Source organism: Lactuca saligna, chromosome 1 (genome assembly GCF_052625555.1).
Source record: "Lactuca saligna cultivar CGN05327 chromosome 1, ASM5262555v1, whole genome shotgun sequence".
Lineage (NCBI taxonomy): Eukaryota > Viridiplantae > Streptophyta > Magnoliopsida > Asterales > Asteraceae > Lactuca > Lactuca saligna.
In genome coordinates this window covers 73,863,505-73,889,914 of record NC_136417.1, presented here as the reverse complement: position 1 = coordinate 73,889,914, position 26,410 = coordinate 73,863,505, and the positions used below count along the sequence as shown (strand labels likewise).

The window sequence follows — 26,410 nt, the reverse complement described above, 5'->3', positions numbered from 1 at the left end:
AACTTTAAAAATTGTACATAATTAATTTTTGGTGTTTTTTTAATAGATTACATAAACTTTAAAAATTGTACATAATTAATTTTTGATGTTTTTTAATAGATTACACAAACTTTAAAAATTGTACATCTTTAATTTTTGTTAATACATGTTTTTTAAATTTTAAAAATATTAAATTGTTTGTTTTTATTTTTTGTATATAGAGATGTTTAAATTATTTGGAATCAACGTATTTGCTCGAGATAAAGATATTTCTATTAAGAAATCGATATTCATTACGTTGGCACTTGTAAACGGTATTTCATTATATGTCGGTATTTTTGAAAGGAAATTATCCAATGCCTCCTACCACAGTATATTGGAATGTCTGTAAAAGTTTGTCTGCATCTATATGACAAACTATATATTTGCCGCGTTTTGATTTATACAATCAACTTAGGTCTCGTACTTCTCAAAATATTATTTTATATTTGAACTTTTTTTTATTATTTGTTACGTTGTGTCGGGTTTTATCTTTTTTTTTAAATGAATAAAAAGATTTACATATCTTTTATTTTAGTATTATTGTTTCGTGTTCTTATTTGTTATGTAAAAATATTATTTTATTATAGTTGTGTCGTGTTTTAACTTTTTTTTTAAATGAATAAAAATATTTATATATCTTTTATAAAAATAGTATTATAAATTGTCTATTTAATAAATAAAATAACTAATATCTTAGTAAATAGAAATTATGAATAATCAATTATAAATATGCTAGTAAAAGTATGTAATTATAACTTAATTATTAAAAATAATATTAATTAACTAGTAAGAGATATGTCATGATAACCTAATTATTAAAAAATAATCATTAAGGGTAGTGATAAGTATAAAAGGGGTAGGAATAAATGATGCCTATTTTAATTGAATTTACTATCAATGGTTTTGTGTAGGTTGTTTTGACTTTTTATTGGGTGTGTTTAAAATCCCCCACTATTTACTTAAATGGTCAAAATAAGTAAATATCATTGGAGTGTAGGATTTATTTGCTTATTTTTATTGACAACTCTCTCTCTCTCTCTCTCTCTCTCTCTCTATATATATATATATATATATATATATATATATATATATATATATATATATATATATATTGAGTGGTCAATATAATTTAAATGTTTGAACAACCAACACCTTTCTCTTTAAAACTATTACATTTTCTACCTTTGACTTACTTTGATTTATTTATTATTTATCTAAAATTTATACCCCACGGATCATCCTTGTGGTTTCAAAACTTTTAACAAATGGTCCTTTTTGTTAACTCCGTTAGCTTTTGGCCGTTAAGTGAAGGACATTTCGGTCATTTCACTACTACAGAGACCATTTATGAAGTTTTGCCTTATTTAAAAAAAAGAAAAATATATATAATTATTTAATATAAAGGGGGCCCACCCACTTCTCTCTCTCTCTCTCTCTCTCTCGTTTTCTTCTCCGTCTCACGAACATCACAACAAAATCAAATATCCACCCACTGCTATTTCCCTCTCATACGTATCTCACCGGCTAACCAAATTCAGGATTATATTGAATGATCAATGATAATCAAAAAGCATAAGGCTATCGCACCAGAGAAAAAAAACCGATTTTCGTGGTAAACAAGAAACAAATAACATGGGTAGGGATGTGTGTAACTATGTGTCTGCTGGTGTGTGTTTCATGTTTTCTTTCTTGAAGCAATTACCAACTAGTCCTCCTCTCTTGTGATACAACATCGATGCTAGATCCAACTCCAAAGAAAGAAGAAGACCAGATCCACCCTCCGCCTACAAGCTTGATGGAACCTAGATTAAAGCAATAAAACCCCAGGTGATACCCAAACGATACGCACCTGTTGTAAGGCGCGTCAACCTCCCTGATCCTAAATCAAGCCACCAAATTGAGAAAAAGTAAAGAAACCCATCCATAGATTGAAGCAACGGATGTTGATTGGAACACATAAAACAAACATCAAGTAAATATGAAGAGAAACATTGAAATCATGAACACCCATTTCAATATAATCACTTAAAATAAATAAAATGGTTATAAAAAGTCATTGTAAAGATTGGATGCTGGATATAAGAATAGAACAAAGAAATAGAATCCTGGTATTGCAGAGAAGATGAACACCTAAGTACATATTGGTTCCGATGAGCTCCAAATGTGTTTTCCGACATATGAACAACTAGTTCAGATCAAGATGGAAAAAATTAGATGCAGTCATTTGTAGTCCTCAGAAATCAAAAATCAGATGCAGACCTGCGGTTCCTTCTTCATCATCAATTTAGATGTGGAGTTTTGATTTTCTTCACAAACCACAAAAATTTGGAGTAACGATGGTTGATATTCCATCTGTGATTCTTGCTTAAGTCAATGAACTTTAGGAGGAACAATTGTTCATCTAGTTTTTTATTTCATTGCAGATTTTTATGGGTTTATTCAATTTTGTTGATTTCACATGTGTTTGTTGACATAATTTTTGGGGAAGAAGCCACTAAAGATGGTGAAGGAATGAAAGAATAAATGGACTTTTAGGGTGGAGAGAGAGAGAGACAGAGAGAGAGAGAGAGAGAGAGAGAGAGAGATGGGTGGGTGGGTGGGTGGGTCCCCTTTATATTAAATAATTATATATATTTTTCTTTTTTTTTAAATAAGGCAAAACTTCATAAATGGTCCCTGTAGTAGTGAAATGACCGAAAATGCCCTTCACTTAACGGCCAAAAGCTAATGGAGTTAACGAAAATGACCATTTGTTAAAAGTTTTGAAACCACAGGGACGATCCGTGAGGTTTTTTGAACTTAGGGATTAAACTTGATATTTTCGAAAACCACAGGGATCATTTTTGAAGTTTTGTCTTTATTTTATGTTTCTTTTTTCTTTTTCAAAATAGATTTAATTAAAGAAAATCAAAATTAAATAAAAATAGTAAATAAATCTTTTTTAATGCTTTTTTATTGGGTCATTCCAACCACAATATAAATTAATATCCATATTTTTTTTTAGGGAAAATGACTCTTAAGGGTAATTAACTTTTGCGTTTGTACTTATTTGGTCCCTTTCCTTTTTTTGTATTCAATATACCATCGAACTTGTTGTTTGTGTTCTCTATAACCCTTTTGACCGGCTTTTGACCTGCGATAGCCGGTCAAATGGTTATGGTGAACACAAACAACAAGTTCGATGATATATTGAGTACAAAAAAAGGAAAGAGACCAAATAAGAACAAACTCAATAGTTGATTACCCTCCTGAGTCACACGTCATCTCCTACTGATATTAATGACTTTATGAGATTCATTCTTGCTTCTATATCTTTAAAACATAACCCACGAAAGAACACTATTCATACATGTACAACTTTGTAATGCACTTGAATATTTATTAGGGGAATCTTGATTAAGCAGGCGCATTTCATGACTGTATTTACATTTCCAATCGAATGATTTATCATATCATGGATTCTAGACAAGTCTACAAACGAGTGAAATCACAAGTGCTTTGATTTTTGAGTTTACTTAGCTTTGAGATCGAATTCATGGAATGAGATACAACATCAATATGTACAATATCATGCTGCTTTTGCAGACACATCACCATAATATACCTTGAGGTAAACGTTTATGCTGATAAATATACCTCTCATACACAATCATATCCTTTTGAAGAGAGGTGTTGACAGCTAATGATATGGGCATATTTAGTTATAAAATTCATGCATTATCTTAATACTTTATGTTGTTTTTGTCTCATTTAATGAACAAAAGGTGCTTAATTAGCTTAAATATTTCATTTTCAGCAACAAAGACATGCTCGAAAGGAAAATGAAGCGGAATTGGCGATTGGACGCTTGGATCTTGGATTTTGAAGAAAGAAGGACGTTGCTGGACAGTTTGACCCCTCGTCAGTGTTTTGGCCATATCTCATAAACCATAACTCCGATTGACGAGATTCAAAATGTTCTGAAAACTAGACACAATTTCAGACGACTTTCGTGTTTTGAGAAAATGCTGATTCCAAACGTACTCGGCGAGTAGGGTCGATTACTCGGTGAGTTGTATCGAACTTTCGCGATTCTAGACGCGCTGACTTGCCGTACACGGGTTTTAAGTGACGGACTCGCCGAGTAGGTCACTGGACTCGCCGAGTAGCCTCTGTTTTGTGAAAATCTATATAAAGGGACTTTCAGATCAATACCCTAGCATGGAGAGAAACCCTAGGAGGCTGAGAAACGATTGGAAGTGCTGCTAGGTCGTGAGGAACTGAAGAATCAACCCTACATTCAATTGGGAAGAGAATCAAGACAATTTTGGTTTATTCTTAGTAACTTTTTGATTTGAATCATGTTTACATACTTTGATTTCGTTTTTGATTTTATGTTTACTGCAATCATGAGCTAAAAACTTATTCTTCTGTTAGGGTAGACAATTTTGTGAACATGGATTGATTATTTGAGTAGGATTAATTTTAATTGCTAATTATGTTTAGTTAAGCTTGTTAAAGAACCTTATGTGTTGACAATAACTATTCTTCTGTTAATAAATTAGTAATTAAGTTGTATGAACATCTCTTAGTTATTAATTTCATATGATTTATTGTGAACACATAGTTGTATGTCTAGGAATAACGAATGTGAAACTAGAATTAACTAGAAGATAGGTAAGTTAATGTGTGAGATTGTTTGATGAACATCAGCAATAGGTTAATTGAAGGGTCAATTTAATTAACCATTACAAGTCTTACTTAACCCGAATCAATAATCTAGGAAACCCGTTAATTTAGACAACTGGCCATTGCTTGAGTTAATTTGTTTTCTAAGAATTAGGAATAGCAAACATGAACCTAATTATCTTAATCGGTAGCCAATGAAGAATTAATCCGATACATTAAAATCATCCATGGGAACAAATGAGTCGTACCTAAACAGAAGTCCTCTTTACTATTGAATTTAGTTGGTAATTAATTGTTTTAGTTGCTAGTTAGTTAATTTGTGTGTTGGTTATTCTAATTAAGTTTCTAGTCTTGTAAAACTAGAGAAAACCCCCTTTTTGTTATTTGTTTTATTTAGATAATATTAGCATTTATTTTAATTGTTTACCGTTCCCTGTGTTCGATACCCTACTTGCTTGAACTATATTACTAATCGATAGGTACATTGCCTTTCGTGTGTTTATTTTGTGTCTAAGTTAGTAGGATTAAAACTAGTTGGTTTTACACACATCAGCTAACCACAATAAGCATAGCATAGACCATGTTTTAACGAAGTTACCCCTCTGAAACGCTCTTCATATAAGTTATAGCCAATAAAGGTTGCAGTCTTTGATAATTTTGCAACTTTAATTTCATTTAACTTTTCGGGGAAAATGACTCAGGAGGGTAACCAACTGTTGAGTTGTTCTCATTTGGTCACTTTCCTTTTTTTGTACTCAATATACCATCGAACTTGTTGTTTATGTTCACCATAACCCTTTGATCGGCTATCACAGGTCAAAAAAGCCGGTCAAAAGGGTTATGGTAAACACAAATAATAAGTTTAATGGTATATTGAATACAAAAAAAGGAAGGAGACTAAATGAGTACAAATGCAAAAGTTAATTACCCTCAAGAGTCATTTTCCCTTTTTTTTAACTTATTTTGAAACTCATATATTACATTGGTTTATTTAAAAAAAAAAAATATGAATGACTATATATTTGAGAAAATTTTAAATTTATAAGAAAAATGAGAAAAATATTGAGTTATTAAAATTCAAGTGTTTTTTTTCTCTTTTAGATTTCAACATATAATTTAAATAAATAAACAAAGAAAAGTAATGAGACTTTAATTTAAAATTTTAGAAATTAAAAGGTAAATCTGTTAATGAAATTGATATATATTTATTATTATATTTATTGTAGTTATTATATATAAATGTTATATAGAATTTAATAAGATAGAAAATTTATAAAATGTAATTTAAAATAACTATAAAATGACATGTGACAAAATAAATGAAAGTGTGAAATGTGGCAAAAGATCTATTTATTAGAGTAGATATAGGTAGATTGTCAAAAGAGTAACCTCTCAATTTTTTAGCTTTTTACAAATTTGTATTACATGTTTTTCGTTATAAAAGATTTATAAGATATATTATCATAAAGTATTTAAATTGTTAAATAAATTCAAAACATAATGATTATCACAAATTTATTATCTCAAAATATTTAATTTTATAAAAAGTAACAAATTTGAAGCAACTTTTGAACATAAAGATTAAATTTTATATTTATGATCAACTAATACAAATGTAACTAATAATTATTACATCTAAAATATAACAAGTCAGTTAAGAGGGTGTTTGAGATTTCATCTAAAAACTATTTTTTAACTTATTGACTTTTTGAAAAGTCAGTAAGTTAAAAAAAATGTTTGGATATTTAATAAAGACTTTTAAAACAACTTTTGGTTTAATATTTGAAAAAGGTTTTGAAGAAGATACAATTTGTGATGTTTTAGAATGACTTATGACTTATTAAAATAAAAAACAAGCAAAAGTCAATAAGTTAACCAAACACTTTTTAACTTATTTACTTTTGTCACTAAAAATCTAATCAAAACACTTTTTTAAAATCTCATTTTCCCAAATTAATAAGTCAATAAGTCCTTTTAGAAAAAAGTCATTTTTAACTTCAAAATGAAATCCCAAACACCCTCTAAAAAACCATAAATATATAAACCAAAAATATGAGGGCCCAAAATTGTCACATGAAAGTTTGATACCACTCTGATGTAAAGGAATAATATAGCTCCAAATTTGATGTTATAGTATTGGTTTACAACAAAATGATGTTGCGTTGGAGAGAAGTGGTGCAGAATATTGGATTTTTTGTTGGGTTGGAGATGCCCTATGTATACCCAAAAGCAAGTCTTTTTTGTATGTTTGTGAAACGTCAATAACTGAAACTCACAATACCTGTATGCGGAAAAAAATTCTAAAAAAGAAAGCATTGATGAACTAAAAAATTTCATTTACAATATGAAGCATTTTTTGTGGAAATTTTGGGCATAATTCGATAGAAAGGAGGCACATAATACAATTGAAACAGAGCAGTAACTTTCTATTGTACTATCCTCATAATCCTATATTTGAGGACTGCGGAGAGACAAATGGGACTCTGCACCAGTTTAGTATCCCTTACTAAATATCTTCTATTAGAATATTATACCTAGATAATTCACTTCCATTTTAATGATAATCTTGCAACCCTTTTCCTGTAAGCTCCAAGACTCCCGAATCCAAACTTCAGTTCACTAAAATGCATAAATGATGTCAGCATTCTCTTTCAATAAAAAAAATGATGTCAGCATTAGCCTCAGGGAATAAAATTTTGAAATCCAGAAGAACTTCTAACCATATTGAGCTTCACTTTAAAAAGCGGATCTCCTCAGCTTGTATAGATCTTCGTTTGGTACCAACTATACCAAACAGTAGCTCAGAATAGCAATGTTTTATGTATGTGTAGTAGAGTGCAAGCCAAAGACACTGCAGATGCAGAACACCCCACTTCTTTGTATGACTTCCAAGTCTTTCATTTTGATCTATAGGGTCACCAAAATCTGCTAAGCATTGTCAACCATATATAATTTTACATAGAAGGAAATTACACACACCACGAAGACAAACACCTCGAAAAAGAATGCCCCTGATTTAAATACACAAAACAAAAACATAACCGCAAAAATGTCCTCAGCAGCCTCAGGGAATAAGTCAACCATTCTATTGTAATTCATACTAACTGTAAATCATACCATTGATCATAGTATAACCTGGCATGGTGTTTGGATTCATGCAAAACCACATCAAGATTTTAGTTTAATGGAACTCTAGAAACATAATGAAATTTGCTGGCCCACTAGAGATATCATGTATTAAATTTATGGATCTGGTCTTATTTTACACTAAAATTATGACCTTATATATTAGATGCATATATGGTTAGAAGTGCAGATATGTCATAACTATGATGTGAAAAACATAACCAAACAGATTAGCTTAATATGATATAAATTTGCTTTAGATCTTTCGATAGAGTAAATCTCCAAATATGGTATTTTAGTTTTATTGTTTGTGGTTCTTATTAAACTCAAATTTCAGGCCAGAGATGGAGTTTATTGAAAAAATTGTCAAGGATGTCTACCGTAGATTACGTATATACTCAAGGATTCCTCTGCCACAACTTTTTGGGAGGGACGATTCCATTAATTCTGTCACCTCATGGTTGAAAGATGAATCCTCACACACAGCAGACGTTCTTACTATTTTGGGTATGGGTGGGATCGGGAAGACGTCTTTAGCCAAATTTGTCTATGTCTTACATTCCCATGAATTCGACAGAAGCAGCTTCATTGGAGATATCAGTAGGAGTTGTGAAAAATTCGACGGGTTGCTTGATTTACAAAAGAAACTATGTGATGACATTATAAAACCAAGTTCTTTTCAAGTTCGTGATGTTTCTCTATACACCTCAATGATAGAGAATGCATTGGCTAGTAAAAAGGTGTTTCTCGTTCTTGATGATATTGATAGCCTCGACCAGTTGAATGCATTAATTGGAAGTAAAGGTTTTCATGCAGGGAGCAAAATTCTCATAACAACAAAGAACGAATGGTTGATAAAGAGTTGCGCACTTTTCAAAACAGATGTTAAACCCAAGCATGCAAACCATTTGCTTAAAGGCTTGTATGAGACTGAATCACGACAACTCTTGTGCTTTCACGCATTCATGTCTAATGATCCCAAGGCTGGCTATGAAGAGGTGTTAGAGAAGCTTGTGAATTATTGTGAAGGGCATCCATTGGCTCTTAAACTTTTGGGCGAGTCTCTGCATAACCGTGACGTAGCTTATTGGGAGGGGCTCATAGAAACGCTAGAGAAAGAAAACGGTTCCCTATAAATAATGACTTAAGAATAAGCTTCGACTCTTTGCCATCCGAAAATGATAAGGACTTGTTTAAGCATATTGCTTGTTTTTTTGTTGGAACAGATAGAGATGTTACTGAAGCAATATTAAAGGCATGTAATATAAACACAAGTGTTGCATTCACGAATCTCATTGACAGATGTCTTCTTAGTATTGGAGGGAATAACGACTTAATGATGCATCAGTTGCTCCAAGAGATGGGAAAAACCATAGTACGTGAAGAATCACCAAACAAGCCATGGAAGCGAAGTCAATTATGGTGTCATGAAGAGTCATTCGAAGTGTTGAAACGAAAAAAAGTAAGAGGCCATGTATACTTGTTCAAAGGTTTTTTTTATATGTATAAATGGTGATGACATTTTTTAATTCATTTGCATTACCTTTCTTCTTAGGGTACAGAAAATGTTCTAGGCTTCACCCTTGACATGAGAATGCTTGAGAAAGATAAGTTATGTGGATCAATTGAATTCAAAACAGATGCACTGAGTAACATGGATAATATGATGCTACTACAACTCAATTATGTGAAAATAAAAGGGACTTATAAGAAGTTTCCAGAAAAACTTAGATGGTTGTGTATGCATGGGTTTCTTTTGGAATCTATACCTTCAAACTTACTGATGGATAATCTTGTTTCGCTGGACATGTCATATAGCAAGATTAAATCATTTGATGTTTGTTATCGGTTTTCACAACGACCTCATAATAGGCTCAAGGTAACTTATCTCCCTTTATTATTATTCCATGTTGAGTTGATGAATTTCATTATTGTTCTAACGTTTCTTTGTTTCAGAAGTTGTTTGGATCGTTGTCAAAAGACAAAAGCTTGCTTGAATCACTGAAGTTTCTTAATCTAAGTTTCTGTGATCGGCTCACGAAGCTGGGTGGCTTGGCTTTGACAGACTTCCTGCACTTGAGAGTTTAATAGTTCAAAGTTGCAGTGGTTTGCTTGAGGTTTCCGAATCAATTGGGCAATGTGTTGAACTTGTCCTTGTTGATCTGAGCTACTGCAACAAGCTTAAAAAACTTCCAAGAATCATAGGCATGTTAAAGAAGACTAAAACACTATTGCTAGATGGTTGTGATCTCGGTGAATCTCGAATGCTCAAAGCTAATAAAAAAGCCTCTTCTTCTACTGCTCTGGAAGCTATACCAAATGATTTAAAGTTCTTTAATATTTCTTTACCAAGCTCTTTAGTAAGTGTGTCACTTGCAAATAATAATTTGTCCACCAAATCCTTTCCCATGGACTTCAGTGAGCTATCAATGTTAAAGGAATATAATTATGTTTAGATGACAATCCTATAAAATCTCTACCCAACTGTGTGAGAAGTCTTCCTAGGCTTGAGATACTTACTATGAGAAACTGTAAAATGTTGACGTCAGTCGAGCATCCTCCACATACGCTAACGCAATTACTCCTCTCTGATGGCTCTTCACTACAAAAAGTTTTATTTGATCCAGGAATGGGCCCACTCAGATAACTCGTAGTACCATGGGAACCGGTAGTTTTAGGGGTGAGCATTTGGACCGGTGGACCGGACCGGCCCGGTGAACCGGACCGGACCGGACCGTTTTTTTGGACCCCCGGGCCGGTTCTCGGTTCTAGGAATCCATCCCGGTCCGGTCCGGTTTTTTTCCCGGTCCGGTCCGGTTTTTACCGGGTTTAGAACCGGTTGGACCCGGTTTAAAAAAATTTGTAATTTGTGAATTTTTTTAAACAACCATAACACATTCGTTTTAAGTTGGATTGACACGCGGTTTTTTCCAATGTTTAATTTACAATTTGTAGATGAATTTAGACTATAATTTTGTTGATTTTGGTATTATATTCAATGAGTTACAGTCTTTCAAAGTTGAGCTATCAAAGCTGAAAAATTTCAGCTTTTCAGCAACATTTTTAAAACTTTGTAATCTATGAAACTTTTTAAACAATCATAACTCATTCGTTTTAAGTCGGATTGACCTGCGCTTTTTTCCAACATTTAGTTTACAATTTGTAGATGAATTTAGACTATAATTTTGTTGATTTTGGTATTATATTCAGCGAGTTACAATCCTTCAAAGTTAAGTTATCAAGATTGAAATATTTCAACTTTTTAACTATTATTTTAGACTATAATTATGAATTTTATGTATCTTTGAAAGATAAATCATATGAAAGGGATCATGGTGAACTTGATTTATATGTTAGTTGTTTTTATTTGGAAAATTAATTTTGCAAGTTATAATATTCTAACATTAAGGTAGATTAGTTATGCATGAAACGGAAACGTAATCATTTTTACAAGTTATATCGTATCAAACCCAATAACATATTCATTTTAACGAGTTCTATCAAACCCAAAAACATATTCTAACCAGTTGTACTCTATGCATGAAACGGAAACGTAATCATTTTTACAAGTTATATCGTATCAAACCTAATAACATATTCGTTTTAATGAGTTCTATCAAACCCAAAAACATATTTTAACGACTTGTACTCTATGCAATTAAAGTTGTACCAGTCCAAACGGGTCCAAGAACCGGAAAACCCGGACCTGGACCCAGACCCGGACACGGACACGGACACGACTCATCCGGTCCGGTCCACGGTCCACAATATTATCCATAACCGGTCCGGTCCAAGAGCCAGTCCGGTCCGGTCCAGTTCGGTCCAAATGCTCACCCCTAGGTAGTTTCATCATTTGAAATTCAAGGCATGATCAAAATCCAACCAATGGAAGATGTAGAGGAGAATGTATTACACAGATTGGGCTGGAATAAGATGTTCATCCTAAAGAAAAAGGGCATGGGAATAGAGGAATTTCAGATTCAGGTTTTCTCTAGCTAACTATATATATTTGTGTGAATATAATTTATGCTCATGAATTAAGCTTTTGTTTTGTAGATGTATTATGAATTTGGAATATTCAGCACAATTTATTTGGGAAAAAAATGCCACATAGGATTATGCGTAGAAGCAAGGGGCCATCCATATCATTTACCATCCCCTCATCTCTTAACCACCTCAGAGGATTGAATGTCTGTTGTGTGTGGATGTGTGAACTTCTGAATTCTCGATCCCACTCTATTCATATTCCGGAGACTGTCATTATTAATATAACGAAGAATCATACCTAGATGTACCGTCATTGGGATAATAAAGTCATTGTACGTGAAGAGTGTGTAATATTTTTAAGCCATTGGATGTTTGGGATGAATAAGATGGAAGCTGGTGACCAGGTTACTATTACTATTCTAGATTGGCCAAATCATGTTACAAAGGAGTGTGGGGTGAGTTTTGTGTATGATGATGGAGATGAAGAAGATGTGTTGGGCTATTACAAGTCATGGAATCACATCATTGGTGGAGATCTCACAGGATTTCAAACAACAACAGGAGAATACACCCTAGAGAAATGGCGTATTTTGTTGCCTTTCCATGCATCTTTTACTAGACAATTTGGATCCCACATCTGCTATACAATACAGGTACATATCATTCAAACAATGATGTTTGTGGTGGATTTATAGATTTTATTGACCTCTATATCAAGAGTTTCTTTTATAAATTAAAAAATTATTTTGAAAATGTATCCAACCAGATGGACAATGGATTGACCCAAGTATTAATACGTCTAAATCGGTCGATTAATTTGTTGGGTCAATCGATCAAGTTTTCACACACACACACACACACACACACACACACACACACATATATATATATATATAGAGAGAGAGAGAGAGAGATTCATTTGAGACCATGTTAATTTTGTGAGACAGGTGGACGCGATCTTAGACACTCATCTTGAAGATAAAAAAAAATATAAAAAAATTTAAAAATGCAAAATAAAAGTAAAAAAATCTGAAAATTCTTTTTTTAAATATTATTTTTGTTATTTAATATATCCAAAATAATATATATATATATATATATATATATATATATATATATATATATATATATATATATATATATATATATATATATATTAGATCGAATCTAGATGAAGACACAACTCGTTGAGAGATGTAGCTACAACTACTTTATCGAAGAGCAAGTATGTGAATGATAATTAACCAAGTACTTTTTTTCATAATGAAGATCTAGTACCCTTTAGAGCTTTATCAAAAAGGAATTCAGACATGCTTGGTCACACCTGAGGTATCCTCTTTGACACCCAAACCTTTCTTTTTGTCACATGAATAAAAGGCACACACAACCAAATATGCTATCATTGAAATTTTTAATTGGTCTAGGATGTAAGAAAGCAAGAGTTATAATCTTGCAATGGATTCTTGGAGATCGCATCATTAAAACGTACGGGTATGCTCCACGGATATGTTAGAAGGATCATGGAAAATATGGAAGGAATTGTACCGAAAAGATTCAAAGGGAGGCTGGAACACAACACTAAAACCACACAGAGCCTCTGTTTGTGGTGTCTCAACACCCATTTATACTCTTTATGCTCATAGCTTGGAAGTCTTATCAATACCTTGTGTCTTTCTTGCCTGAATTACGTTTGTACATACTTAATATATCCATACTTTGAGGGGCTCACATTCATTGCATCCAAACGTTTGATTAATATTTCTGGAGCAGAAATTTATAAATATATACCTTCAAAGAATTCAAATTTATAAATGGTTGCATCACAATCAAATTTATGTCTGTAGCGGCCCCAAATGATGATGTACCTTGTTATTTTTGTTTTGAAGAATAGTTAATGATTAAAAAATTGTTACATTAATTCTTCTGTATTCAAATTACAACATCCATCTGCCCTCCTGGATCAGTGAGAACACTCTTAGAAGTGAACTTTTTTGTGAAAAGAGATCTCACAAAGTTCCTATGGTTTTCCCATGTTGACTAATATATAACGATGATGGTTGGTCTCCTTAGAGAATCACAACCATACCTAACTAGAGTAGACAATTAAACTGTTTTGATGGAAGAAAATTTTTGTTAGCGTGCCATTTATACAAACAGATTGTGCACATATTAATTTGTTTGTATATCAAACATTTCAATAGCCACTTGTGCAATTACACAAACAGATTGAGTATATATAAATATTCTACAGGACCCTTTGTATTGTGAGAGAAAAGAGAAACTGAGCACCATATGGTTTAACAAACAAATTTGCCATATAAGGTTATTAAGTTTACACTTAATTCAGAATGGAAGGAAAAAAGAAACAGAGCACCATATGGTTTAACAATGGCACTCAAGCAACTACTATGTATTTGTAATAAAAGACAGAGATTGAATTTGGAACCTCAAAAGAATTATTAAAAGGTACGTAAAATATGTACCTTATGCCAATATGTCCGAGTCAGGTTCTTGAAGTTGGGAAGTTAGAACCTTAAGAAGAAGGAATTACAAAGTATTAACAGACAGATGGCTCCTCTTCCTTATTACATTAATCACTTTGCAAATGAGGCCTCTTAATTTTTAAATGCATAAATTATCCTAAACCCTAAATGATGGATATTTTATCAATAGCTCCAATCAAATCCTACACCTGCAGCAACAATAATGCATCAAATCTATGACTACTAAGAACAGAGCTCAATTAAACAAACATATATACAAACCAGAATCATATGATAGTAGATGGCAATTGTCTTAACATTCTCTATTTCTTGTTATGGAACCAATTCAAGCCCATTCTTGTTATATAAAAAGAAATTTATAAGAATTTCATAGCATATTGGTTATTATGAAAAAGTTAAGGACATAAATCACAAATAACTCGGCCAGAAATTGGAGCAATCAAACACATGAATCGCAAATAATGGAACGTAGGAACTGAGACCGTTAAGGGAAGTAATATAAAAAAGGTTGTAATATTGCTAAGAACAGAAAGTGTATGTCGATTAATTTAATAATTTTTCTTTGATATATATATAAATGCCATATATAATATAAAGTGTATGTCGATTAGCCCCTTTAATTCTTTTATATTTGCGAGTCTGTTAAACTAAAACCACCTAGGTTAAAAGCCCAAGTAACATTGCACTTTAATTTAATTGTCATAATCGAATACACAGTGTTTGGAATTCAAGATTAATTATTAAACCTACCCACAAAGACACATATGGCATTACCCTTTTTCAATTAAATGATGAGTTCGACTTTTAAGAACAATTTCTTGCTTTTTGCTACTCGCTTTGAAGATCAATTTCTTGCTTTCACTACGACTATGCTAATTCATAAGGTAACTTTTCATTTTTATTACATTTAATTTTTCAAGTAATTTGTAATTGACAATATAATCAATTTGTAAGTAGCTACACTATATCTAAGTTCTAACTAATTATTTTAGTAAATGAGTGAATTAACTGATAACATTGGTGAAGTTTGTACTTGTACACAACACATTAGGTAACTCAGGTAACTCACAAAGGATGAAAGAGATTTTCTGCACTTATACAAAGTGCAATTTTCTAATATATGAAACTGCCATATATGGCTTACAAGAAGAAAGCAAAACAAATACTTGAAGAAACTAAAGCACTACCACATACATGACTTCTAAAAGTAAGGAACCATCCACTACCCAAAAAAACAAAGCCAAAGAACATAAAATAAAATAAAGTAAAGGAACACATGTGCATAGCATGTGACTTGAGATAGATAAGGTGTTGTACCTGAACACTCCCTCTCAAGACCTATCTCGATCATTCTCATTTGCTCACAGAATTGAGCCATCTTCATTCTTGATAAGCCTTTAGTACGTGAATGAATCTACACACGTCTTCACATATGGGAAATCAATTTCTCCTTTCAGCACCTTTTCGCGAATAAAATGATAATGAACCTCCACATGTTTTGTTCAAGCATGAAACGTTGGGTTCTTTGCAAGTTGAATTGATGATAGGTTGTTACAGAAGATTGGAATTTTGTAGTCTACCTTAATGGTTGAAATTCTTTAAGAGTTGGATCAACCACACGCTTTCTTCAGTTGCCATGGCTGCTGCTTGATACTCAGCCTCAGTTGTGGAAAGGGACACAGTCAGGTTGTCTTTTACTACTCTATGATAAAACACTAGATCTGTCACAACTAGCATTTTTGCTAGGAAATTCTACTCTCATGTAATCATTTGACTATTGTAAAACATATACCCTAAGTGAATATTATCCGGTGCTCATTTAAATGCACCTCTCATGTTCATCAAAGAGTCTGAAACCCTAAGAACCTTGGTTTAAGTCCATATTGGACTAGGACTTCCTTATTGGGTCTAATGGACCAATAAGCATTCAATTCAACTATTTTGGGCTTGGAAACCCTATTTGGATTCTAAATGGACCCAATTCACAAATCTATAACATTTTGGACCAATTGGGCCTATAATGATTCATTCTAACCCTAATGGGCCTTATTGGGCCATAACTAATCCAATTAACCTTAGCGAGCCATATATCCATTCTTTTATTCTATTTGGGTCGTGAACCATTTAATGAGCCCAATGGGCCGATAACCTTCCTATGGGCTTTATAATTTTGAGTGAAGACTAAGATTGATCCCAAACCAATTCACCTCCTCCTTCCAAATCCAATTCTCGGCCCATTTAAATAAAAAAAAAAGGAAATGGCTAATTAATCCACAGCATGACACATCACTTTTATTTAAAGGATAACCAAGCTTAATGCATCACATACATCTATGCAAGGTCCATATATCCATGAACACTCTTCTCACCCTCTCTCTTCTACTTACGGCCGAAGATACATTCACACACACTCCATTGCAAAAAATTGTCTCAAACATTCACAAGAACACTCTTTCCTTCCTCCCTAATTTTCGAGATCTTGAGCAACTTCAAGAAGGTTTCCACCACCAAAAATCCTCATTCTTGGTAAGTCTCTACATATCCAAGTTATATAACTTCATTCTCATGTTAGATTACTCCTTGTAAACAAGCTTTTTGGTGATCATACTCCTTAGAAATTTCTTAAACTCGAAATCCACATCAAGGTGTTGCTAGGAACAAAAACCTCTTCATCTCTTCTTCAAAACCGAAACATCAAAGAAAATGTGAGTTCATACCCCCCTTGTTTTCGGTTTTCATATGAATTTTGGGGGAGAATACAAGTAAGAATGTGTAGATCTATGTGTTATATGCATGTCTTGTGTGACATCTTAGTATATTTTATAAAAATGTGTTAGATCTAAACAAATCTCGACATTCTAAGTGACATGGAGTAAAGATCCATGAACTAAGACACTATATACACCATACTATTCATCCAAAAGTGATTACATGTTTAAGAATAAAAGTGAAAACAAAAACCTTGTTAAGGGTCAAAATTTTCAAGAAAACAAAAGATAAGGGTAAAAAACGACATTTATGTTTTTATAAGGATCAAAGAGGTCCTACTTGTATAAAAATGGATTTTTATGATAAACATACTTTAAAAAGGGCCAAAAATGCAAATTTAAGCTTAATGGGTCAAAACTTTCGGGCCTCACAGTTTTGGGCTCAATTTGCGAAAAAATGAAGTTTTGGGGTTAAAAATGTTATTTCGCCAAAGTATGAGTCATAAAAGTAAATAAACCAAATTTAGGGGTGAAAATAATATTTATTTTCAAATTGGACCAAAAATGTAAAATTTTCCAAAATTGGGCCGAAAGAGTAAATTTTTACAAACAAGGGGCTAAAAATGCGCTTTTCTACAAAACAGGGTTCTAAATGTGAAAATATAACTTTTTGGGCTAAAACCATGAATTTCTAGACATTTGGGACAAAATTACAAATTTTTATATATTATGGACTAAAGTGTCATTTTACAAAACTTTGGGCCTTAATTGAAAATTTTGAAACTTATCGATCAAGAACAACGTTTTCTCAAAAGAGGACATTTTATATTCAATTCAGTAAATTTAGAACTAAAACAAATAACAAAATAATAACAAATGGACGTAATACAACGATAAGAAATTTATTGGGCCTAACATTCACATTATGGGCCCTAAGGGCCCCTTTAAGTGTATGTTGAGCCCAATATTTTCCATGACATGTTTATTGGGCTCTACGACCCATTTACATGTTAATTTGGGTCTGAGTTATGGGTCACATGTTTGTTGGGCCTTTGTGGTCCATTTACATGCCTATTGGGCTCAAATTACCCACTTACATGTTATTGGGCCTTTGTGATCCATTTACATGCTAATTGGGCTTGGACAAAAATTCACATGCTTAGTAGATCGTAACTATATCTTTACATAATTATTGAACTTCATATACTATTATATGTACCTTTGGATTTGATAACATACAACATACACGTATACATTAAACACGGTATTAGAGGTTGAGATTCTAGTGAGACTTGACGGTTGGCACCTTTGAGCGTACAATCGTAGCCTATAGTTATAACCAGAGTTTCCTGGAAGGAGAGCGGGAGTTTGTGTATAGATCTATACGGGGTGACCCCCACGCCTTAGTTGTTTGCTAGAGCTAGACTAGGCCAGTCTAGGGCGACAAACCTTACCTATGTCAAAACCGGCGCCTGAAAACGCCAAGACGGGCGAATTAGTCATTATCAAGCATGGTTGTAACGGCTCACTTAGAGACTAACTTCATCAAGGATTTCGGTATATCTATACAAATCTAGACGATACTAAAAACATACATACATCGATACACGGTCTTGGAAATTTTATGATTACGATACTTTTATATGCAGAAAATATCGGATTTTCTAGGATAAATACATTTATACATCACCTTCCACTTACAACAGAAAATACAGGGTTTCTATCTGGATTACATTTTTGTTTATTTATACATTTCAAAAGCAGTAGACACACATGCATTAATACTTGATTTGACACATCATTTTCAAACCACATTACAGAAAATATCAGATTTTCTGGTGCTTTACGAACTATACAAAACTTTTCAATCAAACATTCTTATGAACTCACCAACATAATATATGTTGACGTTTTCAAAATAACTTGTATTCTCAGGGACCCGTTAGGCAGAAGAATCATCAAGAATATGGGATTTTGTTTTGTGTACTGTTAAAAATCATCAAGTGAATGTTTTGGTCATGTACTTAAAAGATTATACTTGAGGTGAACAATGGCAGTTGTATTAAATTATGCATGGTGATGATGATGTTCTGTTTCATTTATATTCATTGTAATGATAATTCAATTGTTAGTCACGCAATCCCCCGGAAGTTTCCGCCGTCTAGTTCGGCGGTGTGACAAGATCCTAACATAAAGACATATCCGGTTGTTGAGCGATGTTTATTCAGATCACCAGCATAATCAACATCACAAAATCTAGATAACTTACACACTGGCTGCCTCTTAAACATTATGCCATAGTTTATTGTTATCTTAATGTACCTGAGGACGACTTTACAAATGGCATCAAGGTGTGGTTTCCTTGGTGTCCGCATGAAACGACTTAATAGGCCCACCACAAAAGCAAAAGCAAGATCTGGTCTTATTAACATGAGATAAATAAGGCTTCCAACAATTTTCCTGTACATGGTAGTATCCTCCAACTTCCTTCCAAAATTAGAACATAATTTTACATTCGTGTCTACTTGACAAAAGGTTTGCAATCAAGCATACCAAACCAATTTAACAAATCAATAGAATACTTTGTTGGTGCAACATAATATCTCCTTTCTCATATCTCACTTCCAAACCAAGAAAATGTCTAAGTTTTCCAAGGTCTTTCATGAGAAATCGGGTACACAAGTTTTCTTTCATTTGAGTAATAACTTTTAACAAGGTCACCGGTGATGATCATCAGATCATCTACATACACTAGGACAATCGCTACTTTGTCTTCAAAGAACACGAAAAATGTTTCCAAACCACGCTCTCGGCGATTGCTTCAGCCCATACCATATAGAGCCTTCTTTAGCTTAAACACATAGTTGGAGTGTTTCGTGCTTTCAAACCTCATTGGCTGCTCCATATGAACGACATGGTCGAGATCTCCATACAGAAACACGTTGCTCACATCCATTTGCCAAAGCGTCGAACCCTTACTTGCACCCTTACTTGCAGCTAGGGCTAAGAGAACTCGAATTGTGGTCAATTTAACCACCGGACTGAACGTGTCCTCATAATCGAGCCCAAGTTTTTGTGAATACCACAGGATACTAAATGGGATTTGAACCTTTCAATCGACCCATCAGCTTTTCTTTTCACCTTGTATACCTATTTGCATGAAATGGGCTTCACCCCATTAGGTTTTGGAACTAACTCCCATGTCTGATTGTGATTTAAAGCTGACATTTCCTCTTCTATTGCTTGAACTCATTCTTGTTTTGTACTTGCCCGCTTAAAAGACTCAGGTTCACAAATGTTGGATTCAACAATAGCTGCGTTTGCATACCTAGAATTGGGTCTCCTGACCCTAGTCGACCTCTTGAGGTTTATTGGATCATCATTATCATTGTCATTAGGTTTTGGTGAGTGAAATACCATTTGCCATGGTTGAGACTCTTGAACTTTGGTTACCTATTCTTTAACGACAGTGTCACCTTCATCAATGTTCAAGTGACTTCTTGAAGATTCCAACCCTTCTTTAAATACATCAGAATAAGGAATAGTTTCATATTAGATGACCACCATGAAGATGTCTCATCAAATACCACGTTTCTCGACACAACAATTCTATTGTTGGGTTCATAACAATGCCACTCTTTTTTTCTTGATCATACCCAACAAAGATGTAAAGAACAACTTTCTTCTCCATTTTATGACCAAAATGGTTGGGTATAAAAACAAAGCGTTTAATCTCCAAAAGTTTCTCTTACGGAGATATAAACAAGATACAAAATCGTGGACGATGGTTGTGAATAAGAAGATAGCTAAAGAGAAGAGAGATCAGAGACGCATGAGATGAACAAGGGAGCAGTGGCACAAGTTTTTTTGTTTGTTTTTTTTTTTTTTTTAACAAAAGCAAGGGAACTTTTGTTGATGAAAATGGATTGTAACATTAATACCAGTTCGTGCAATAAGGGCGTAAGAGCTCCATTTCCTTCTATCTTTATCACTTTTATCTCTTTCCTCTATCTTCTGCTTCTCTCTCCTCTTTTTTTTTCTCTCTTCTTGAACTCCTTTCGTTTCTCCACCGGTGTTGATTCGTTGTTGCTTTCATAAGAAAAGATCAAAGGTGAAGACGATGGAGATGAAGAGATAGAATCTTAGGTATGCATTAGTTCACATGGTGAGAGCTCAAAACTCGGACCAATCGTGAGACCTAGAGGAGAGAGCGTAGAGGTAGAAGAAGACGGGGTATTTCAAAATTTTGGGGGATTTGGTTTCCACCATAGCAGGATTGTGACTATTAAAAATTTATAAATCGATATCTTTACACGACTCCCGTTTAATTTAAGTGCCTTCCGTATTTGTAATTTTTTTTGTTGCTAATTAATTTTAGGGCATGCACAACTGCTAATCCTTTATCCTTCAAATTTTGGAAAACGGACATTATTTTTAGGACATACAAAAAATATGTATCATAAATCAGTGCATATCATTATTAGTGTCATTAAATGGTTGTTTTCTAGTAGTGTAACCTGCATATGTTACATTTTTAATAATTTCGATTAATACTTTATTAAAATTAAGATGCCGTGGCATTTATAAAGATGACTTGACATTTTAGTTCTTAGAAGAACAAATTCAATCGATCTTGGTGGGAAATCGAATTGAATATGTTGTCTTCACCTTCTAGAAACATTGTGTTCTAACACTTTATGTACGTTTTCATACATATCCTTAAAAAATGTCACGTAAGCCGGCTAAGGGCTATAGTTGGTTAACGGACTAAAACAAGACGATTTTGAAAAGTTTATTACCTTCAAGTGAAAAAATAAACAGAGTAACTGAAAATGGATAAACATAACTGCTCATTGGTTATTTATAACATTTTCTCTAAATTTTAAGTGACATTACCTACGATATCCGGTTAAAAAAACCAAAATGAGATGATTTTGAAATGTTCATCATCGAAATAGACAAAAATAAATTTAATACTAAAAAACAAATGAAATAGTTTATTTGATTATTTCAAACATTTCCTCAAAATTCTAAGCATTAATTGAGAAAGAACTCTACACGCAATGGGACATTGTTAGTATGGTGTTATAATTTGTTAAAACTAAAAGTCATATGACGACGAGGTCTAACTACTCTCCCTCGAAAATTTCAAGCATTTAATCGTTGGAATGTGATATTGTTATTTTTTTTAAAATATGAAAAATCATACTTTTTATAATTTTAAAATTTTGCCTTCTATCCAAATATTTTATCTTTTTGACATTTTCATCTTAATTTAACATTTTTTTCACGATATCAATTCTCCCACTTTTGCAACTCATACCGTCGTTCTATGTGGCAGAAGCGGAGCCAGGCTCAAAGCAAAGGGGTATCCTAATTTTTTTTCCTGGGTATCACCGCAACAACTGAGCATGGGGCGGCTCGGGTTAGTTTTTCCTAAAACCGAACCCAAAACCAACAGCCTCAGTTTTGAAAATTTTAAACCAAACCGAACCCAATACCATTGATTTGGTTTTTCGGTTTTCAATTTGTACTTGGGTATCCCGGTTTGGTTTTGGTTTTAAACTCAAACCTTAATCGAATCGTTAGCTAACTTCAAGTATTGTTATATAAACATGAAGTTGAAGTATCTTTTGATACTTCAATCGATTTGGACTTAAAGTAGATATCAAATAAAGCATGAGGATAACAAGTTTATATAATATATGAAAATAACTAAGTTTACATGTGTTTGGCGATGTGGGATAGAATAGTTGGGAAAATAAAAGAATAGAATAGTTGGAAAAATAAAAGATATGTAAACAAATAATTTGTAAGGAGCAAGAATTGATCCTAAGACATTTATTTCATTAAGCCAACACCTTAACCAATAAACAAACTATTTGTTTGTGCTTATAAGTGAAGGGATGCGTATATATACACTAGATAAAACGATTTTTTTTTCTGAAAAATTTACACTACCGAAATTTTTTTGAGGGGTATCTCCTTGGATCCGCCCCTGCTCTGTGGCCCACACATTGACCACAAGACAACAGTCCACCGCTAACCGTATCGCTCTCCTACTGTTCCATTGCATTTCCCACTGAGAGCATAGGTTTTCCACCATCACCCTCCTCTATATTTTTCTCATTATCGGACTGTTGTTCTATTTTGAAAAGTATATTACCCAAAGATAAAAATAAAATAAGGTCAATGATTAAAAATGGAAAAATAAATAGTATTTTGATCATTTCAACATTTTCCCAAAGTCTATACATATTTTTTTTAACCGGCAAATACAAATATTATAATCTATTCCTAAACTAACACATCTAATTTCACCTATGTCCACCACAGGACTTGAACCCTCGATCTCAAAGAGGGAGGGCACCACCTGATATCGTTAGGCTAGAAGCCATTTGGTAAAGTTCTATACATCTATTGAGAAAAAAATCTAAACGCGTTAGAATTTTACATTGTTTGTGGGCGATATAATTTGTGAAAACTGAAAAGTCATATTGAAGACGAGGTCCAAGACTCTTCCTCGTAAATTCAAAGCATTTAATCGTTAGAATGTGATATTGTTTTTGTGGGACAGTGAGTTTTAGAATATGTGAAGAACAAAAAAAAGTAATTCACACTTTTAATAATTTAATATGTTTGCCTTTTATCCTGAAGTTTTAAAAATTTGCCATTTTCGTCCTAAATGAGCGTTAGCTCATGCTTTTAGTCCTCCCCCTTTTGCAACTCTTCGTCAATGTCATCCTCTGCTGCCCACACATTGACCACCGGACACCGTCCACCACTAACCCCATCGCCCTCCTCCTTCTCCATCGCCTTTTCCACTGAGTGTGCATTAGCTTTTCAACCATCGCCCTCATCTGTTTTTCTCATTATCCGACTGATGTAATTCCAAAACAATGAGGCAAGCATTCTTTATCGCAGAGGTCAGTATCGGAACTTTGATTTTTAATTCTAATAATGAGTTTCGATTAAGGATTTGTTTTTCTTGGTGGTCTTTATGCTTCAAGGTTTGGGTTTGATATTGTTATTTGGATCTAGGGTTTGGAAGGTGGCAGATATAGAAATACACTATAATTAGTGTTATGCACTTTCGTCTTTTGGGATTATATTTGAAGATATGGAAGTCTTAACTTATTTTATTCATGGGAATCGAGAAATCTCATAGCTTAACCGGTAGCAGCGGTTTCACTTTTCATATCATTTTGGTTAAGTAGAAGATTTCTAGAGAGTTCTTTTTATTGGTAGCAGCGGTTTCACCTTTATATCTGCGTCTGCGCCGCGCAGACAGAAGAGATCACGCAGATCTGCGGAGAAAAAACAAACGCCCTAGTGCGTTTGTTTTTCTAAAGTCCGCAGACATAAAAAGGTCCGCGCGAGGTCTTCACCACACAAACATTTCACCACACGGACATGGGCCAACCACTTCTAAAGTCTGCTATGTGTTTTAACCTTAAAAAAAAAAAAGACGCGTTCATTTTTTTCCGCCTCCATCTTCCAGACTTCCCACTGTCGACACCTCGCTCCATCTTCGATCTAGCACCGCTCGTCTACCATCGATCACCTCCGATCAGCACCAGCCAAGGCCGCCCTCCACTCCGATCGCTGCACTCTTCTCCGATCCCAGGCGTCCCGACGACCACCTGATACCGTTAGGCTAGAAGCCATTTGGTAAAGTTCTATACATCTATTGAGAAAAAAATCTAAACACGTTAGAATTTTACATTGTTTGTGGGCGATATAATTTGTGAAAACTGAAAAGTCATATTGAAGACGAGGTCCAAGACTCTTCCTCGTAAATTCCAAGCATTTAATCGTTAGAATGTGATATTGTTTTTGTGGGACAGTGAGTTTTAGAATCTGTGAAGAACAAAAAAAAGTAATTCACACTTTTAATAATTTAATATGTTTGCCTTTTATCCTGAAGTTTTAAAAATTTGCCATTTTCGTCCTAAATGAGCGTTAGCTCATGCTTTTAGTCCTCCCCCTTTTGCAACTCTTCGTCAATGTCATCCTCTGCTGCCCACACATTGACCACCGGACACCGTCCACCACTAACCCCATCGCCCTCCTCCTTCTCCATCGCCTTTTCCACTGAGTGTGCATTAGCTTTTCAACCATCGCCCTCATCTGTTTTTCTCATTATCCGACTGATGTAATTCCAAAACAATGAGGCAAGCATTCTTTATCGCAGAGGTCAGTATGGGAACTTTGATTTTTAATTCTAATAATGAGTTTCGATTAAGGATTTGTTTTTCTTGGTGGTCTTTATCATTTGGTTATTTTATTATGTTTCAAGGTTTGGGTTTGATATTGTTATTTGGATCTAGGGTTTGGAAGGTGGTAGATATAGAAATACACTATAATTAGTGTTATGCACTTTCGTCTTTTGGGATTATATTTGAAGATATGGAAGTCTTAACTTATTTTATTCATGGGAATCGAGAAATCTCATAGCTTAACCGGTAGCAGCGGTTTCACTTTTCATATCATTTTGGTTAAGTAGAAGATTTCTAGAGAGTTCTTTTTATTGGTAGCAGCGGTTTCACCTTTATATCTGCGTCTGCGCCGCGCAGACAGAAGAGATCACGCAGATCTGCGGAGAAAAAACAAACGCCCTAGTGCGTTTGTTTTTCTAAAGTCCGCAGACATAAAAAGGTCCGCGCGAGGTCTTCACCACACAAACATTTCACCACACAGACATGGGCCAACCACTTCTAAAGTCTGCTAAGTGTTTTAACCTTAAAAAAAAAGACGCGTTCATTTTTTTCCGCCTCCATCTTCCAGACTTCCCACTGTCGACACCTCGCTCCATCTTCGATCTAGCACCGCTCGTCTACCATCGATCACCTCCGATCAGCACCAGCCAAGGCCGCCCTCCACTCCGATCGCTGCACTCTTCTCCGATCCCAGGCGTCCCGACGACCACCAAACGAACAGGTTTGTAATCGTTTTTTTTTTCACTTCAAACATGAAATTGAGGATTAATGTTGTTGGAAAAACTCTCTAATACACTGAAAACAAAAGAAAGGCTTGCACCTCTTGTTTCTAATTTATAATAATAATAATAATAATAATAATAATAATAATAAGGCTTGTGAAATCAAATTTTGTTGGGTAAATATATTATGAAACCAGATTTTTTTTTTCTTGTTATATGGTTGTTGAAATTGTTTTGATTGTTGTTACGCTGCTTAGTATGATATTTGGTCTCAATTTTGATAAATTATGTATGGTTGAATTGATCTAAATGGAGCAGAAATTAGTTGATAATCACAGCACGCCAAGTGTTTGATTAAAGTCTTCAAATATGCTAGACTTTTTATTTCTAGTTATTTCAAAGTTATTTATTTCTAGTCATTTCAAGCACCTGTTGCAAGTTGCATTGGTTATACG

General features: G+C 33.7%; 1 protein-coding gene and 1 long non-coding RNA gene across 3 annotated transcripts; both read left to right on the top strand.

Moving 5' to 3' along the window:
* Positions 1–8,159: 8,159 nt before the first annotated feature.
* LOC145008454 (disease resistance protein RUN1-like) lies at positions 8,160–9,331 on the top strand. Its single transcript, XM_078967064.1, has 2 exons — positions 8,160–8,940; positions 9,042–9,331. The coding sequence occupies exons 1-2, from the start codon at positions 8,160–8,162 to the stop codon at positions 9,329–9,331; spliced, it is 1,071 nt and encodes a 356-aa protein (XP_078823190.1).
* A 45-nt stretch (positions 9,332–9,376) lies between these two features.
* LOC144999575 (uncharacterized) lies at positions 9,377–13,667 on the top strand. 2 transcript variants are annotated; one of them, XR_013660914.1, is made up of 5 exons: positions 9,377–9,694; positions 9,772–10,483; positions 11,656–11,799; positions 11,872–12,455; positions 13,072–13,667. It is a non-coding gene; the product is annotated as an uncharacterized LOC144999575 (long non-coding RNA). The 2 variants fall into 2 exon arrangements; XR_013660912.1 differs by having other exon boundaries at positions 11,656–12,455.
* The last annotated feature ends 12,743 nt before the right edge of the window (positions 13,668–26,410 follow it).